Source organism: Aulostomus chinensis, chromosome 10 (assembly GCF_037954235.1).
Source record: "Aulostomus chinensis isolate RoL2024-O1b breed Wild chromosome 10, RoL_Achi_v1.0, whole genome shotgun sequence".
Classification (NCBI taxonomy): Eukaryota; Metazoa; Chordata; class Actinopteri; order Syngnathiformes; family Aulostomidae; genus Aulostomus; species Aulostomus chinensis.
Window position 1 is genome coordinate 2,581,441 of NC_141329.1, and position 16,909 is coordinate 2,598,349.

The following is a 16,909-nucleotide window of genomic DNA, read 5'->3' on the forward strand; positions in this document are numbered from 1 at the left end:
CTGTGGGTGGGCCTGGGGCACCGCGGCTGTCGTTGTCAGCTCAGGACCCCTGAGCAGAGATCAATTTACTTATCAGTTTACTTTGATTTTAGCCAATTAAAATGCAGTGGTGCCCACTGACTGCCTTTGTTGTGGATGAGTGCTCTTCACTCAGACAGCCTTCATCAGAGATGAACTCCCCGCTCCACCCAAACCTCCCGTCGTCTTTCTAACTTCCATCTTCTCTTTTGCTCCTGACAGATGGCGGCCTGGCAGCTGTGTGTTTCCCTGAGAGTGCGTTGAGTCGGATGGATGTTCTACGTCAGCGCCCTTTGCTCTCCAGCAGACGCTCATTTGCATCTCATCAGCATGCCAGCCACCTCCACCCTGCAAACCATGATTGAAGGGATGCCTCTCCAGGGTTGCTCCACCCACCTCCAATTAATGCCACCCCGCTGTGTCTCTCTCTCTCTCTCTCTCACTCACACACACACACACACTAACACGATGCCCATGCATGTGCTGCTTTTAACCCTCTCCCAGGTGCAGCCAGCCACGTGACGTCAGGTGTCTGCCTGGTGAAGAATCGGGAGCCGTTTTGCAAGTTGAGAAACATTTTCATTGTTTCTCAGTGCGCATTGGGCTGGGCTGCTGATGCTGATGCTAATCACGTGTTCAGTTCCGGTTAGTGCGCGACCATGGCACGTGACATCCCAGATGGGGACTTGAACTTGCGACTTAAGCTTTGATTCGCGTTTCCTTTTTGATGCGCACGCGCTGCTCACCGTGCGCGACCTGACCTCAGCACGCCGCACTGTCTCCAACCACCGGGTCTCGGACCGGTACCGGGCTTTGGGTCAGTGTTCGGTTGCCCCACACTTGGAGGCCGCTCATGGTAAAGTTCTGGTCACCTGAGCTGCCTCCAGGTGATGAGTGACGTGGCTGGAATCACACCTGATGGGAAGCAGGTGTGACAGAGCTGGAACTCAAGCGACTCGTTCTACACCCGAAGGTCCGACGGGAGTCCGGGGCTGAAGTCACAGTCACTTCCCGCACACACGCGCGAGTACCCGGGTGGAGGAAAGACGCACCTGGCGGCTCTGATGTCACCGGAGGCGGAGAGGCACTTCCGCCCTCAGGCTCACGGTCAGTAGAGTTGTGATTTTCCTGAGTTTTTCACCGCAGCTGTGGTCGTGTTGTACTTTTGCTGCGCTTCAAATATGTCAACATGCTGTGAGATGATTACCACAAGGTGTGCACTAATGTACAAGAACACGTGGTTCTTATGGCGGCAGACTGCTGTTTTCAGGAAAAATATAAATTATTAACTCAAAAATAGAGTTTAGATGAACTAACTTCATTTTAGGCACTCGTGCTAATTTTTCGCTCTCAACTCAAGGAGCGCTGGGACTGGAACCAGTGTCGATTACTGGAAATCGGTAGGAAAAATACGTGTCTGATGGGAATCCAATGTGCGTCTCCAGGTGGCATGCTAAAATGTTCAGAGATGTTTGTGAGGGCCTGAGGAATGGTGCACAGACCCTGGGGGGTGGGGGGGGGGGGTCTAGGAAGTGTGTAAATATAGAGCTGCCACTAGTTCTCGTCTGGAGGAAACAATCAGTGCACTTGGGGTGTCTGCTAGTTGTCTTGGATTTGTCTTCTAAAGCTTCAGTTCACCCCCACCAGGACAGAAACCGTCATTTAATTTCTGAAAGTGTTACAACCTGTGAATGCACGCGGCGGTCCTGTCGTCAGGTTGGATGTGCGTTCTTTTAATGCGGTCATATCACGCCCTGAATGTTGTAGTCACACTGGGGAGCATCTGTGTCGAGCTGTCATGCAGAGTGTGTGTTTGTGAGTGTGTGCATTGTCGACACCCTGGCATGTTTGGCTCCCTCCTTTTAGGCCGGTGCAGCCGGTGACGAGACAAGGAAAGCAGGATCTTGTTTCAGGGTGGATGAGGCTATAAGAGACCAGAGAGCTCGCTGAACCCACAGACTGAGGGACAGAGACAGACACAAAAAGAAAGAGGACAAAAACAAGTTGGTGAGAGTGACAAGTTGTCAAACAAAATCTAGAGAGCGAATGCAGAGATTTTGGGGACAGCAGGGGGACAGCTCTCCGGACCGACCCTGACGAAGCATTCCTGGGAGATGCAGCTGAAGTTGGAGTGAACAGTCGTTTCAGAAAGAGCTGAAAGATTTGTAGACACTTGGAAGCTGAGCCTCGCTTCCTGAACTGGGTCTTTGAGGGGAGGGGGCGCAGCCTGGAGTCATGCTAGCTGCCAGGAGCAGCGGAGGGGGCGTCGGGGGTCCAGTTGGACATCAGCCACCTCATGTGCACCGCCAACACTCGGTGGGTTCTGTCAGCGGAGCGAAAGCCCACCGAAGCAGCTCCCAGGAGGCCAAGCGCAGCGCCTCCTGTGGTAGGCAGGGGGTGCAGCATCGGCACAGAGCCGCGCTGATCAGAGAGATGGAGACCAACTGGTACCTGAAGATGTTTGGACTGGGCAAAGAGGAGACAGTCCCCTATAAGACTGGCATGCCCTACAGGTCAGTTGGCGTGTGTTTGAGAGACACAACGCAGCTTTATGTGAGGGCCTCATGTGCTGCACACACACACACACAGATTTTGTGGGTGAGTACAGTCTTGTGGTTCATGGTCTCCCCCCCGTTGCTGAAGGATGCGATGTTTGGCCTATTTGTCCCACCCCTACTCCAATGTGATTGGATGGTTGGCTAAAAAAAGAGACAGTTCCTCCCAAAGTGCGGAATAAATTTCCCACGCTGGCGGCGTTTGGTGCATCACGCAAAAAAGTGGTGCTCCCGTAACAAACCGCCTCAAAGCTACCGAGGAAAACCAGTTCAGGGGACGCTTGCTAACAACTGACACTCTCATTAGCATGTTGTCAATTAGCAACACAGCTTTTGTCCCTGCAGTTTTCTTCTGACACACACACACACACACACATTATATATATATATATATATATATGTGTGTGTGTGTGTGTGTGTGAAATTATAAATGTTTTTCTCCACACACCGTTCACACTAAGCCTATGAAGTGTGTGTGTGTGTGTGAAGCTGTCTTAAGGAGGCTGATCAGCTGTATGTGATGAAAAGTGCTTCCCCTCCTCTTCTATCTTTTCATTTGTGAGTGTTGTGTGTCACAGGTGTCCCGCTGCTCATAACGGCCTCCGGCTTAGAGTTGTGTCACCTGATCTGCCCGTAATGCTAATAGCCAGCATCTGTCTTGCTGTATTAGACTGTGTTGACACCTGGTAACACCATGGTGACAAAACATATGGAGGCTGGAGCGAGTCTTTTAATTCCAGCTTGTGTGATTGGCAGGCCGAGCCCACCAATGGCGTTGGTTCGCTGGCTGTGACAATTACCACTTTTGGAAGTTTGGCTCATCGGGATCCTGTTTCCCATCGCTCCCTTTCCCCGTCGACGCTCCGTGTTTCTCGCACACGGATATTTTCAGTGCCGGTTGAGGCTCCACTCTCATTCCATGTCGTCCTTCTCCACTACTCCTCTTTCTTGTCGCTAAATGCCTAATCCCTCTGTGTCCCATTCCAATCATTCAAGCCTAAAGCTCCACGTTTATCAGTCTCCAGTCCTGCCTTCCTCCCTCTCTTTTCTCAGCACCCCCCCACCCCCCCATTCTCTGTCCTCCCTGCTGGTTTTGGCTCAATTCACACATTAATTTAGTGAAACAAAGCCGAGCAGAGACAAGAGACGAGGTTGAATGAGAACCAAGGGCGCACGGCGAAGACAAAATGTTGACGTCTCCCAAAAAGTCATGAATCCATTTATGTGTTGTAAAGAAACAAAGCAGAGAGAAATGGTAATTCAGAGGGATTTCTATAATCCGAATGTGTTTGTTCACTCAGAGGAAATTATTTGGCAGAATCCTTTTGTGCGTACGGCTCAATTGTGAACCGACTGAAGCAGAGAGGTAGTTTTGCCAGGGGCTTCGTTTGGTCACATGCAGACGGGTTCAGCCCGCAGGTTTGATTCCTGGCAGCTGCAACCGCCAGCCTTGGTTACATCATTAGCAGATACATTAGCATGTAGCAGTCGACTGACACGGTTTCTGTCGAGGGATTTTTTAATGTATCTGGATTAATCTGAATATATCATGAAGATGTGACTGCATCAGAATGTCTGAGCGCATCTCTGTCTCTTACTGCCTCAAACTTTTATACATCTTCTCTCTATAAGACAGGACTCTCTGCGTCTCTGGCGTTTCCTCAGTTGTCTCGACAACTGTTGCTTGTATGTTCCTGAGCTTGCAGGGTATTGATGATCTGGTTCCATGGAGGAGGAACGCACGAGGCAGCACAGGAAAAGTCCACTTCTGAAGTTTGGGCAAACACAGGGATGTGAGGGACAAACTTTGATAGCTAGATGAGCTGCTCAGAGCCAGAACAGCACGACTGGCGGTGTCTGGGGTTGCCGTGGTTACCAGAGGTGGTCCGAGGAAGGAAAACTGTTGAACAGGGTCCCTGGTGCGCTAGTCGGAGTGAAGGATGTCTGTCTGACACAACAGAAGAGCCCCTGCCTCACAAATGTCTGAGAAAACGAGTCAGCTGTAAAGTTGTGGAGTCCACAGGTGGTTTTAGTGTTTTGGCTGATGGGCGTCCTCACCAGGGCTTTGGTTCGAGAAGCCTCCCTTTGTCTCATTTGGTTTTTGACAGATAAACCATTCATTGTCACATTGTTTCATTTCACATGAGCCTGGCTGAGAATTTATAAGATCGTCTCTCTCGCCTCATCATCTTTTAACTGTGTTATTTCCCTCTTCTCAAGTATGAAGTGTTAATTCCCTTCTTGGATCGTGGCCTGTTGAATTGAAGTTTGCGATGCAACAAACTCCTGCTGTTGTCTGAGGTCGAAGACGGCATTGGTAACGTCACAAAGGGGCTGAATACTTTTTCAAATAAAACGCGTGGAACACAATAGAAGTCCGACTGACAGATAACGTTTAGCCGCCACACATGAAATCACACTAAGTGTTGGCAGCTGCTCACTTCACATGCTCTTTACAGCCTCTCAGGGTTTGACTGACAGACTGATGCGTGCACGCGGGGGAGGTGTGTGTGTGTGTGTGTGTGTGTGTGTGAGGGACAACAGTGTTAAATGCGTACATGTCTGGAGTGATGAGCTCAGTGGACCACCAATAAAAAGGACAGCACTGTGTGAATGACTGTAAGATTAGCACGACCTTCACACACACACACACACACAAAACAGTCTGCCAGCTCTCTTCTTTGAGTTCCAGACACAGTGCCAAACAGCGATGGCTGTACACACACACACACACACACACACAGATTTGAACAATTGCTGTGACTTTTTGCTCTCCAGTGATTTAACAGAAAAACATGGGCAGAATAAAACACAGAAATCACACGCTTTTAAAAATGAGCCACTAACAAACCCCCCCCCCCCCCCCAACCCTGGAAAAAGCTCGACTTGTCGATCGTGCGAATGCCGATTCTACCGTACGACAACACCTCATCCTCGGAGGAGCTGCTTCATTTTCGTGCCGTTCATCTGAGGTTCTTCTGCTTTGCATGTTGAATAAATCACACGCAGTTGGTGAGACGGTATTCGCTAAACCAATGTGGCACACGGGCCACTGGACGCATCATCGTCCTAATGAGCGGTCAGCGCTGCCTCGGCTGACGCGTACGCTGCACAGTAACGCCCTCCTTATCGCCCACAGCACCAACGAGCGATCCTGGTTTCTACGCTGAGGCGTCACAAGCTTTTTATCTGACTTTCATCTTTCTTTTTTTTTTAACCACCTCATTCACTCCCGTTATGAAAGTGTTTGTTTGCTGTGGCTGTGGCGATGAGATGGCGGTACCTGTCGGAGACATGAAGCCCACCCCAGTGTGGGACAGTGGCTCCGTAGGGCAGTGATTTGGAGAACGAAGACAGGGTTCGATGTACGGTTTCTGACTGTTGGCCTGCTAATGTGGCTCGTCTTACACAGACAGGTGCAGCTCTGACACAGCAACAGCGTGTTTTTTTTTTTTGAAGTGAACAGTGTGTTTTTAAAAGTTTAAAATGGTCTTTGTCATTTCAGCTGGACTTTCACTCACAAAACTGAACAAATATTTGTCACCTTTAATTTCCTGCTTCATTTGAGGCCTTCTGGTTGGGGGGAAAAAGTTGGAATTCAGAAGTGATTTACATAAAACACACAGATCATCTTAATTAAATGTATTAAAAAAAAAACCCCAGTGCAGGATATTAAGAGACGGTAGATTGAATTTCTTGGAAAGGCTTCAACCCTCTAAATGTTCTCCAGGTTGTGGGCTGACTTGTCTAATGAATGATTGTTCTTATTCTCCTGATTAATAGAGAAGGAGCCTCAGGACAGGTGAACTGTTTGTGCGCTGCTTGGCTCAGGTTATTGTCGGTGTATCTGGTGACTCTATATGATCCCCCTCTGTCCTCACTCCTCAGAATGAAGCTGGTAGATTTCAGCGATGATGATAATAAGGTGGGGATTTAGTGGGAAATGTAGGCCAACACTCGGGTGTTGAATAGGAGCAGGACAGTCCCCGAGGGCTGGAAACTGATCGCTGGCATGATTATTGCTGCCACAGAGTCGGATCCAATAGAAACACACGCTCGTTGAAGTAAACCAGGGTTTAATGCAGTGTACAAACACCCAGTGATGAGTAAAAGCTATCACACACATCATCTATAAATATAAATATAAATGGCTGTGCTGCGGTGTGCTACTCTACGCCTCTACCGCGAATTAGGCCTGGCGCTCTTAATATTTATCAGACGTATGCAATCATTATATAGTGAGTTACTCACTGCAGGGAGAGCATGTGGGGGTGGTGGGGGCAGCACGAAGAGGAGAGCTTAATTAGTCTCCGGGAACATGAAGCTGATGGGAAAATTCAGAACGGCAGCAGGTAAAACACAGGAGGGCGGGAGCGAAGAGGAGCAGAGAGGACGACGAGGACCGGGACAGGTTTTCGATGAGACTGTCACTGTTCTCAACACCGGACACCTAAATAAAAGCATGTAAACAACAGACCGAATGGGACACACGCACACACACACGCCACATCTTTCACTTTTTTTAATGGAGCTGATGGCGGCTTTTATTCCTCCCCTCCACACCACTCACCAACTCTCCTGTTACAAACTCAACAGGCTGAATCTGAAAATAACAATTTTGGAGATGCATTACTAGACACAGTAGAAGTATTAATATTCCCTTTATTTTATTAGAAACACTTAGTAATCTATCACTGCACGACACTGGCGCACACTCACAACGCACACACACACACACACAACACAGCTGAATTATAAATGTACTATGTACTCAGATTAAGATATACATTCAATGTGTCTGCGCAGATAAACCTTGTGTGTGTGTGTGTGTGTGTGTGTGTGTGTGTGTGTCTAGTGTCTATAATTACTCTGTAAACACACTGGCATTGCGTAAGCTCAGCTGACATTCCCGCTGCCAAACTGGATCAGTTTTTCCACCCATCCTGCAGGACAATGAACAACCCAGCCCCCCCCCCCCCCCCATGTCTGGCACTGTAAACGCACGCCGCCATCTTCACGTTAATACACTCACTCTTTGTTGAGGTTGGTATTCTTCACACTGGCCTGGTCTCATCGCTTATCTGCACCTTCAGCAGCTACGAACGTCTCCGGTGTTTCGCTGTCGGAAACCAACTGTTTGTACCGACTCGTCTCCTCATCACGCCACGCCAAGCGTGAACCAGTAGAAATATTCACTCCCGTCAGAACTCAGAGGCACAAAGCATCAGTGAAGTAGCAAATGTACTAGGAACCGAGAAGTAGAAGTATCTGAACGAGGTAAGACAGAAACTATCTTGATATAGTGAAACTTCGAATTTCTGCCAAAATGACCAGAAAGTTAGAATGAAGCTCAGGACGATCAGCAGAACATTCTGTGTGTGTGTGTGTGTGTGTGTGTGTGTGTGTGTGTGTAAGAGGGTCAGTTTATGTCTAAACTCAACCCTCCAGATATGGGAGAATGGCATTCCTCACGATTCCCACAATCCACTGGGGGACCAGACATGATGTCATTGAAAACTCCCAAGAGGAGGTCAGAGGTGAGTGTGTGTGTGTGTGTGTGTGTGTGTGTGTGTTTGGGGGCGGTGGCTTCTTTTACTTCATATGTCTGAAACCCATCGTGTTTGTGGGGTCCAAAATGTTGGAGGCTTTAAGTTGAAAAGGCAGTTGGTGTGTGTTGACGCAGCTCGGAGGAGGGAACATTCCCTTTTTAGGGAAGAACATTCACAGAATAACAAAGGGGCAACATGGCTGCCCCAGATGTCAGCTCTGTTCCTGGTGTCAGAACGCAAACAACCTCATCACCTAACAAAATGACATGCACCGTCAGTCTCGTTCTAACAGGCTTTCCACGCATTCTCCACCATGGGAGGTTAAAACTCGAACGAATACACGGCTCGGAGGTAGGCTTGTAACCAAAGGCTTGCTGGTTGGATCCTCACCCCCCCCCAGTGATACTGAACCCCGGCATTAATCCCACCTCGCCACAGGGGACGCACAAGCCGTGATAAATTGGAAGGTTTCAATCTGGAAGGGCATATGAACCATGTGGACTGATGACGGCTTAAGCACGCGTGGCCAATTTGTCCCAACTTCCTTTCACACAACAGTCCTGTTTTCTAGCGGCACCGTCTCTTAAAAAAAAAAGAAAAAACACAAACAAAACTATTTTTTATGTACAAAACTGTTTTTCCTTTAATTGTTTTTTTCCCTGAATCCTGGGTGTCGCTGTCCCTTAATAATGGATGAGGAGAAACTAGATGTGGAGGTGGAGCCATTTAACCCACATTCCTGCCGCTATGAAGACGTGTCACCTGATGCTCGTCATACGACAAGGTGTGTTGCTCCTGGCGTGGTTTCACCTGAAGAAGTGTACACAAGCATCGTAAGAAGGGATGTGTGTGTGTGTGTTAGAGAGAGAGAGAGAGAGAGAGAGAGAGAGAGAGAGAGAGAGAGAGAGAGGAGGGAGGGAGAAAGAGGCTTCCTAATGTTGGTTGTGTTTCACGTCATTACAAAACCACTGCCCCCAGACTGTGTGCAATTGTGCATAACATGCTGCTGGCTGTCCACATGTGTGTGAGAGTGTGTGTGTGTGTGTTTAGGGCAAATTCCAGAGTGCACTTTGTTTGTAGAGAGAAGAGAGGAGAAATTCAGGGCAGAGTATGAAATGAAAAGAAAAATGTACACATCCACCTCTGAGCCAGATGTAAAAGATGGAGGCGTAGAAAAGGGAAAAGAGGGACGCACGAGAGGAAATCAGGAGTAAGTGAAAGGGTTTGTGACAGAGGGAATACTGAGAGACAAAGGAGGGATGATGGAGGAAGTGAGAGAGGAAAGAGGGTAAAAGGATAGAGAGAGATTGAGAGAGAGAGAGAGAGAAGGGGAGAGAGAGGGTGGGAAAAAATGTCCCAGATTCTCATGCCGTTTAATAGGGAGCAAAACCAAACTGAGCTTATAATGTGGACTGGCTGAGTGGGGGGCAAAGTGACAGCGAGTGTGTGTGTGTGTGTGTGTGTGTGTGTTGGGTGAGAGAGTGCAGCCGAGGAGAGAGGACGAGAGAGTGAGTTAAACGTGTGTGGGTCTCTTTATCTGCATGTGTGCATGTGTACTGAGAACATATGTGGCAGCGCTCATGAAGGAGAACATGTGAGGAAAAAGCCGCTTCAGTTTCTCTCTCCAACGGATTTTCCTATGTTCCTTCTTTCAATCTTTAAATGAGCGGATACGTGTCTACTGCACCTGGCGCTTCATCCAGAGGAATACTTGCCTCCACTTTGAGCGTTAGTCACACTCACACAGAGTCCATGTAGCGCTGTGTGGGCGCCGGGCCTACCTGGATTACCCTGAGTGTACATGTTTGTGGGACAGACTCAGAGACGACGGGACAGACTGAGAGAGGATCAAGTGAGGCGGGCAAGGAGAAGATGTACCTGTACAAAGCAACATGTCCAGAGATCCCCAACCCCAAGCAGAAGGGGTCCAGAGGACAGAGCGTGGTCCAGGCCCAGGGCGCCAGCCAGGGGAGGCTCATCAGCCAAGCGTCCATGGGGACGGGCCCGCGACCCTACGCTCCTCTGATGCTGTGGACGGCCAACAAACCCAAGAGTGAGCTGGAGCTCAAACAGCTGGAGGAGTTCCTCAACTTCCACTCGCTGTCGCTGCACAACACCATCAAAAGCCAGACAGGCATGGTCTACAGGTAACCTCCACCCCTCCACCCCTGCTAGTCCTGCAACCCTCACAGGCTAACTGGTAGCCATGGCAACCTTGAAAGCATCATCATGGTGGTTGTTGCTCTCACTGAAGAGAAGCTGAGGATCGTGTCAAAAACCTGGAAATAAGTTACTGGAGCTCGTTGGCTTCCAACTGTGGTTTACACTAGCGTGTTGATAAGGTCTGTGGTTAAGGGTAGCGTGTTAATAAGGTCTGTGGTTAACGCTAGCGTGTTAATAAGGTCTGTGGTTAACGGTAGCGTGTTAATAAGGTCTGTGGTTAACGGTAGCATGTTAATAAGGTCTGTGGTTTACACTAGCGTCTTACTAAGGTCTGTGGTTAATACTAGCGTGTTAATAAGGTCTGTGGTTAATACTAGCGTGTTAATAAGGTCTGTGGTTAATACTAGCGTGTTAAGAAGGTCTGTGGTTAATACTAGTGTGTTAAGAAGGTCTGTGGTTAATACTAGTGTGTTAATAAGGTCTGTGGTTAACGGTAGCGTGTTAATAAGGTCTGTGGTTAATACTAGCGTGCTGATAAGGTCTGTGGTTAATACTAGCGTGCTGATAAGGTCTGTGGTTAACGGTAGCGTGTTAATAAGGTCTGTGGTTAACGGTAGCGTGTTAATAAGGTCTGTGGTTTACACTAGCGTCTTACTAAGGTCTGTGGTTAATACGAGCGTCTTACTAAGGTCTGTGGTTAATACTAGCGTGTTAATAAGGTCTGTGGTTAATACTAGCGTGTTAATAAGGTCTGTGGTTAATACTAGTGTGTTAAGAAGGTCTGTGGTTAATACTAGTGTGTTAATAAGGTCTGTGGTTAACGGTAGCGTGTTAATAAGGTCTGTGGTTAATACTAGCGTGCTGATAAGGTCTGTGGTTAATACTAGCGTGCTGATAAGGTCTGTGGTTAACGGTAGCGTGTTAATAAGGTCTGTGGTTAACGGTAGCGTGTTAATAAGGTCTGTGGTTAACGGTAGCGTGTTAATAAGGTCTGTGGTTTACACTAGCGTCTTACTAAGGTCTGTGGTTAATACGAGCGTCTTACTAAGGTCTGTGGTTAATACTAGCGTGTTAATAAGGTCTGTGGTTAACACTAGCGTGCTGATAAAGTCTGTGGTTAACGGTAGCGTGTTAATAAGGTCTGTGGTTAACGGTAGCGTGTTAATAAGGTCTGTGGTTTACACTAGCGTCTTACTAAGGTCTGTGGTTAATACGAGCGTCTTACTAAGGTCTGTGGTTAATACTAGCGTGTTAATAAGGTCTGTGGTTAACACTAGTGTGTTAATAAGGTCTGTGGTTTACACTAGCGTCTTACTAAGGTCTGTGGTTAATACGAGCGTGTTAATAAGGTCTGTGGTTAATACGAGCGTGTTAATAAGGTCTGTGGTTAATACTAGCGTGTTAATAAGGTCTGTGGTTTACACTAGTGTGTTAAGAAGGTCTGTGGTTAATACGAGCGTGTTAAGAAGGTCTGTGGTTAACACTAGTGTGTTAAGAAGGTCTGTGGTTAACACTAGTGTGTTAATAAGGTCTGTGGTTAATACTAGTGTGTTAATAAGGTCTGTGGTTAATACTAGTGTGTTAATAAGGTCTGTGGTTAATACTAGCGTGTTAATAAGGTCTGTGGTTAATACTAGTGTGTTAATAAGGTCTGTGGTTGATACTAGTGTGTTAATAAGGTCTGTGGTTAATACTAGCGTGTTAATAAAGTCTGTGGTTAACACTAGCGTGTTAATAAGGTCTGTGGTTAACACTAGCGTGTTAATAAGGTCTGTGGTTAACACTAGTGTGTTAAGAAGGTCTGTGGTTAATGCTAGCGTGCTGATAAGGTCTGTGGTTAATACTAGTGTGTTAAGAAGGTCTGTGGTTAATACTAGTGTGTTAATAAGGTCTGTGGTTAATACTAGTGTGTTAATAAGGTCTGTGGTTGATACTAGTGTGTTAATAAGGTCTGTGGTTAATACTAGCGTGTTAATAAAGTCTGTGGTTAACACTAGCGTGTTAATAAGGTCTGTGGTTAACACTAGCGTGTTAATAAGGTCTGTGGTTAACACTAGTGTGTTAAGAAGGTCTGTGGTTAATGCTAGCGTGCTGATAAGGTCTGTGGTTAATACTAGTGTGTTAAGAAGGTCTGTGGTTAATACTAGTGTGTTAAGAAGGTCTGTGGTTGATACTAGTGTGTTAATAAGGTCTGTGGTTAATACTAGCGTGTTAATAAGGTCTGTGGTTAATACTAGCGTGTTAATAAGGTCTGTGGTTAATACTAGTGTGTTAATAAGGTCTGTGGTTGATACTAGTGTGTTAATAAGGTCTGTGGTTAATACTAGCGTGTTAATAAAGTCTGTGGTTAACACTAGCGTGTTAATAAGGTCTGTGGTTAACACTAGCGTGTTAATAAGGTCTGTGGTTAACACTAGTGTGTTAAGAAGGTCTGTGGTTAATGCTAGCGTGCTGATAAGGTCTGTGGTTAATACTAGCGTGCTGATAAGGTCTGTGGTTAACGCTAGTGTGTTAATAAGGTCTGTGGTTAACGCTAGTGTGTTAATAAAGTCTGTGGTTAATACTAGCGTGCTGATAAGGTCTGTGGTTAATACTAGCGTGCTGATAAGGTCTGTGGTTAATGCTAGTGTGTTGATAAGGTCTGTGGTTAATACTAGCGTGTTAATAAGGTCTGTGGTTAATGCTAGCGTGCTGATAAGGTCTGTGGTTAATACTAGCGTGCTGATAAGGTCTGTGGTTAATACTAGCGTGCTGATAAGGTCTGTGGTTAATACTAGCGTGCTGATAAGGTCTGTGGTTAACGCTAGTGTGTTAATAAAGTCTGTGGTTAATACTAGCGTGTTAATAAGGTCTGTGGTTAACGCTAGCGTGTTAATAAGGTCTGTGGTTAATACTAGTGTGTTAATAAGGTCTGTGGTTTACACTAGCGTGTTAATAAGGTCTGTGGTTAATACTAGTGTATTAATAAGGTCTGTGGTTTACACTAGCGTGTTAATAAGGTCTGTGGTTAACGCTAGTGTGTTAATAAGGTCTGTGGTTAATACTAGCGTGTTAATAAGGTCTGTGGTTAATACTAGTGTGTTAATAAGGTCTGTGGTTAATACTAGCGTGTTAATAAGGTCTGTGGTTAATACTAGTGTGTTAATAAGGTCTGTGGTTAATACTAGTGTGTTGATAAGGTCTGTGGTTAACGGTAGCGTGTTAAGAAGTTTGGTGGTTAACAGTACCGTGAGCTACTTCCGTTTTGTTCGACAGCACGAGTAAACAGTGCACTTGTGAATGTACATGTCTGTAAAAAGGTGGACGCTAACAGGTGGATGACATCATCACTGTACGTGTAGAAGACGGATGAAGAGCGTGGCTGTCCGTGTCGTCAGATTTCTGCGTTTATGCTTCTAAAAAGCGACAGCGACGTTGGTGTGTGAAGATGACAAAGTTGACCTTGATGCCCTTAATTAGCCTTGAATGTGCGTTTATTATTCACTGTCACTTTGTGGGTTATAACAAATCTTCCAACTCAAATATCCGTCTAAGTCCTCCAGTTGACCCTCTTAAACATGTTTCCCTTCCACCTCAGTGATGAATGAAGGATTTAGGAACAACATCTTGCTGACGCTGGGGGCAAGATTCTATTTTTGATTCAAATTAACACTTTTGTTACATCTGGATAACAACGGAACATTAACTTCCTCTTGCTCGCTACAGTCGGACGCCTCCAGCTTCCCACTGTGGACCCGAACCTGGATATTTCACTGGAAATGGACTAATCTCCTGATTTTCTGTTGTCATACTTACAGCAGCCACTAGATGGCATCTGTCAGCAAACAAGGCAAGATGCTCTTTGCCACGAGTCTGGTTGTTTTTGGGGAAGAATTTGAGCGCATTTATGTCACGGATGTTGTTTTCAGGCCATTTCTGCTTCATTGGACAGAGAATTTGGGGAGATTTGACGTGTGGGCAAAGTCTGGCTCAAAAGTTGGCGTGGCAGAGTGCAGCCCATCGAGCTCATCTTCAACTTTTCAAGGTCACCCTGTTTGTAACACAATTCCCGCTGCATGATGGGAGCTATTGATCTCCATGTGAAATCCATCAGCGGATCGATCAGGTTTATGTAACAGATGCTTTGTTCTACTGGGTACATCAGTGCTTTGATTGAATAAAAAAAAGGAGGAAATGACTGTTTTAGGTCATTTTTACAAGACTTTTGACGTATTACATTATTTAGAAACATAAAAAACTTTCTCTGCATTTACTTGGATGGAGGCAGGGAGAACGAGGAAAGGGGGCGGGCTGTGCTGGCGGTTTGACGGCAGGCTGAATCCCTGTTGGGTCAACCTGGCAATGAGAGCTCATATGGCTGTGTGCTCTTAGCGTTTCGCCTGGGGAGCCGGACATATGTGTGGTCCTGGCATGAATACGCGTGTCTGAAGGTTTGCGTTGGTTGTCATGGTAACCTAATCAAACAGCTGGCCGCCACTGTCCTTTTCCAGGTCAGCGTGTATCTGTGGTCAAGATTGTGCAGGGAAATAAACTCCATTTTAGTTTAGCTTACATCCTTTAAAAAAAAAAAAGGCAAAAGATAAAACGAAACCTGCCTCGACTGCACTGAACGGAGAGAGTCAACGGTCAAATATTAACGAGCCATTTTAAGCTGGATTCATCTTGTGGTTGTTAAAGTCAGCAACAAAACAATGAATCTGTTTCCAAGGCAGCTTGAAATCATGTAGCCGGATCGTTGGTTTACCCCGGGGTAGACAGGCGGCTGGAGACCGGGCCGTACGTGCACTTTGGTATCCAATTTCTTTATAAAATTATAAAGCAAAAATCACAATGACTTAACAAAAACTAAACTGAGGTAACAAGTTATATAACAGGGCTTTAGAATGATGTTTCCCCCTCTGTGGCGATTTTAAAAAATGTTCCTTTTTAGAAGCTGATTGCAGCACTCGTGCTTCTTGATGTCCCCTCACCCTCTGAGTTGGACGCTGTCAACATGTTTTGTGTTAAAACACGGACGACGCTGGTCGGGGGCTGAATTGGTATCGGAATTAGTAAAGGACCTATCGTCATTGATCAAGCCTGAAATAAACGAAAAGCACTGATGTAGTTCATCCTCTTTTAACCTAAATGCCAGAGTAGTTACAGCAGCAAATGGTCTGTGCTGCTCTTTCAACACGCACACACACACACACACACACACACACACACACACACACACACACACACACACACACACACACACACACACCAATTCAATCAGACCAGGAGGGAAATGGATTAATCACAAGCCCGTGATATTATTGGACAGGGAGCAAGGAATGTTGGGTAAGGCAGCGAGCAGGCATTTAGACCTCCAGGGGGCAGAAGGTTACATTATGAAGCATATGCCATGTGCCTGGGTGTACCAGCGTGTGTGTGTGTGTGTGTGTGTGTGTGCGCACGTGCGTGTGTGTAGACAGTCTGGATGTTTGTCAGTCCGTCCGGTTAAATGAGCCCTGCCTCCTGATGGACCAGGGTGGGAGGAACGGCGTCTCCAGTTGTTGTTCTTCTTCCGTGTGTCACTCATTTTTTCGTCTTCTCGACTGTCTTACTTCCCTGTTTCTTCCTACATTTGTGAGGATTGAAAAGATAGAAACACATTTGTCTCAGTTTCTTGTGTGCGTGCGTGCGTGTGTGTGTGTGTGTGTGTGTGTGTGTGTGTGTGCGCACGCCCTTAATCAGAAATCATTGTGGCTTGTAACTGAACACACACGCACGCACACACACTTATATGCATCAAAGGTTCATCCTTAATTCATCTTGGAAAACAAGTGAATATTTAACACAGGAGCTGATATATCCTCACTCTAAATACTTAATTGTCACGGTAATATGACGTGTGTGCGTGTGTGTGTGTGTGTGTGTGAGAAACTCTTGTTACATTGTAAGATTGTTACAGATGTGTTGGAGGCATCTTGTGTGGTCATTTCCTGTCAGAGTTTGATCCTAGCAGCACAATTGGCCGGTTTTACTGCCTTTTCTGTTACGACTGAGCTGTTAATGGTGTGGTACTGGACCAGAGATCCCGGTTCAGAACCACTGACGCGATAAATGACTTTCAACTGTGAGAAAATAGTGGGAAAACCTTCTCATCAGCAAGTGCACGGCGTTCAATAAAGTTACACGCTGCTAAATCACCCTTTCCATTTTCTCCTCTTCTGTGGTGCCAGTGCTACCGCACCCATGGCTCCTGTTATTCAAACAGTAAGATTCTAACACAGGTCGTGGGCGGCACGGTGGAGCAGTGGTCCTCACTGTGGCCCCCCAGCAAGAAGGTTGTGGGTGGAGCCCCGGCTGCAGCACGGGGTCTTTTTGTGTGAGTCTGCATGTTCTCCCTGTTCCTGCTGGGTTCTCTCTGGTACTCCAGCTTCCTCCACAGTCCAAAGACATCAAGAGGGACCAGGTTAATCCAGACTCTAAATTGGCCGTAGGCGTGGCTGGGAGAGCCAATGGTTGTCTGTCTCTATGTGTTGGTCCTGCCATGGACTGGTGACCTGTCCAGGGGGAAGGCTGCTGGGATAGGCTCCACCCCCACCACCCTGAACAGGATAAGCGGTAGAAAATGGATGGAGGGATGGATTGTCG

At 46.7% G+C, this 16,909-nt stretch overlaps 1 protein-coding gene across 6 annotated transcripts in view; it reads left to right on the forward strand.

Moving 5' to 3' along the window:
* The first annotated feature begins 660 nt into the window (after nucleotides 1-660).
* Nucleotides 661-16,909, forward strand: part of kcnab1a (potassium voltage-gated channel subfamily A regulatory beta subunit 1a) — an 87,559-nt gene continuing 71,310 nt past the window's right edge. For 3 of the 6 annotated variants that reach the window (XR_015118107.1, XR_015118108.1, XM_086215553.1), the window contains exons 1-3: nucleotides 661-1,125; nucleotides 8,824-8,906; nucleotides 9,939-10,269. Coding sequence is in view for 1 of the 6 variants with exons in the window: in XM_086215553.1 (XP_086071679.1) it covers nucleotides 8,831-8,906; nucleotides 9,939-10,269 (407 nt within the window). In the remaining 5 variants the exon portion in view is untranslated. Of the gene's footprint in view, nucleotides 1,126-8,823; nucleotides 8,907-9,938; nucleotides 10,270-16,909 lie in introns of those variants that run through there. The other 3 variants (XM_086215556.1, XM_086215558.1, XM_086215555.1) reach the window with 3 other exon arrangements.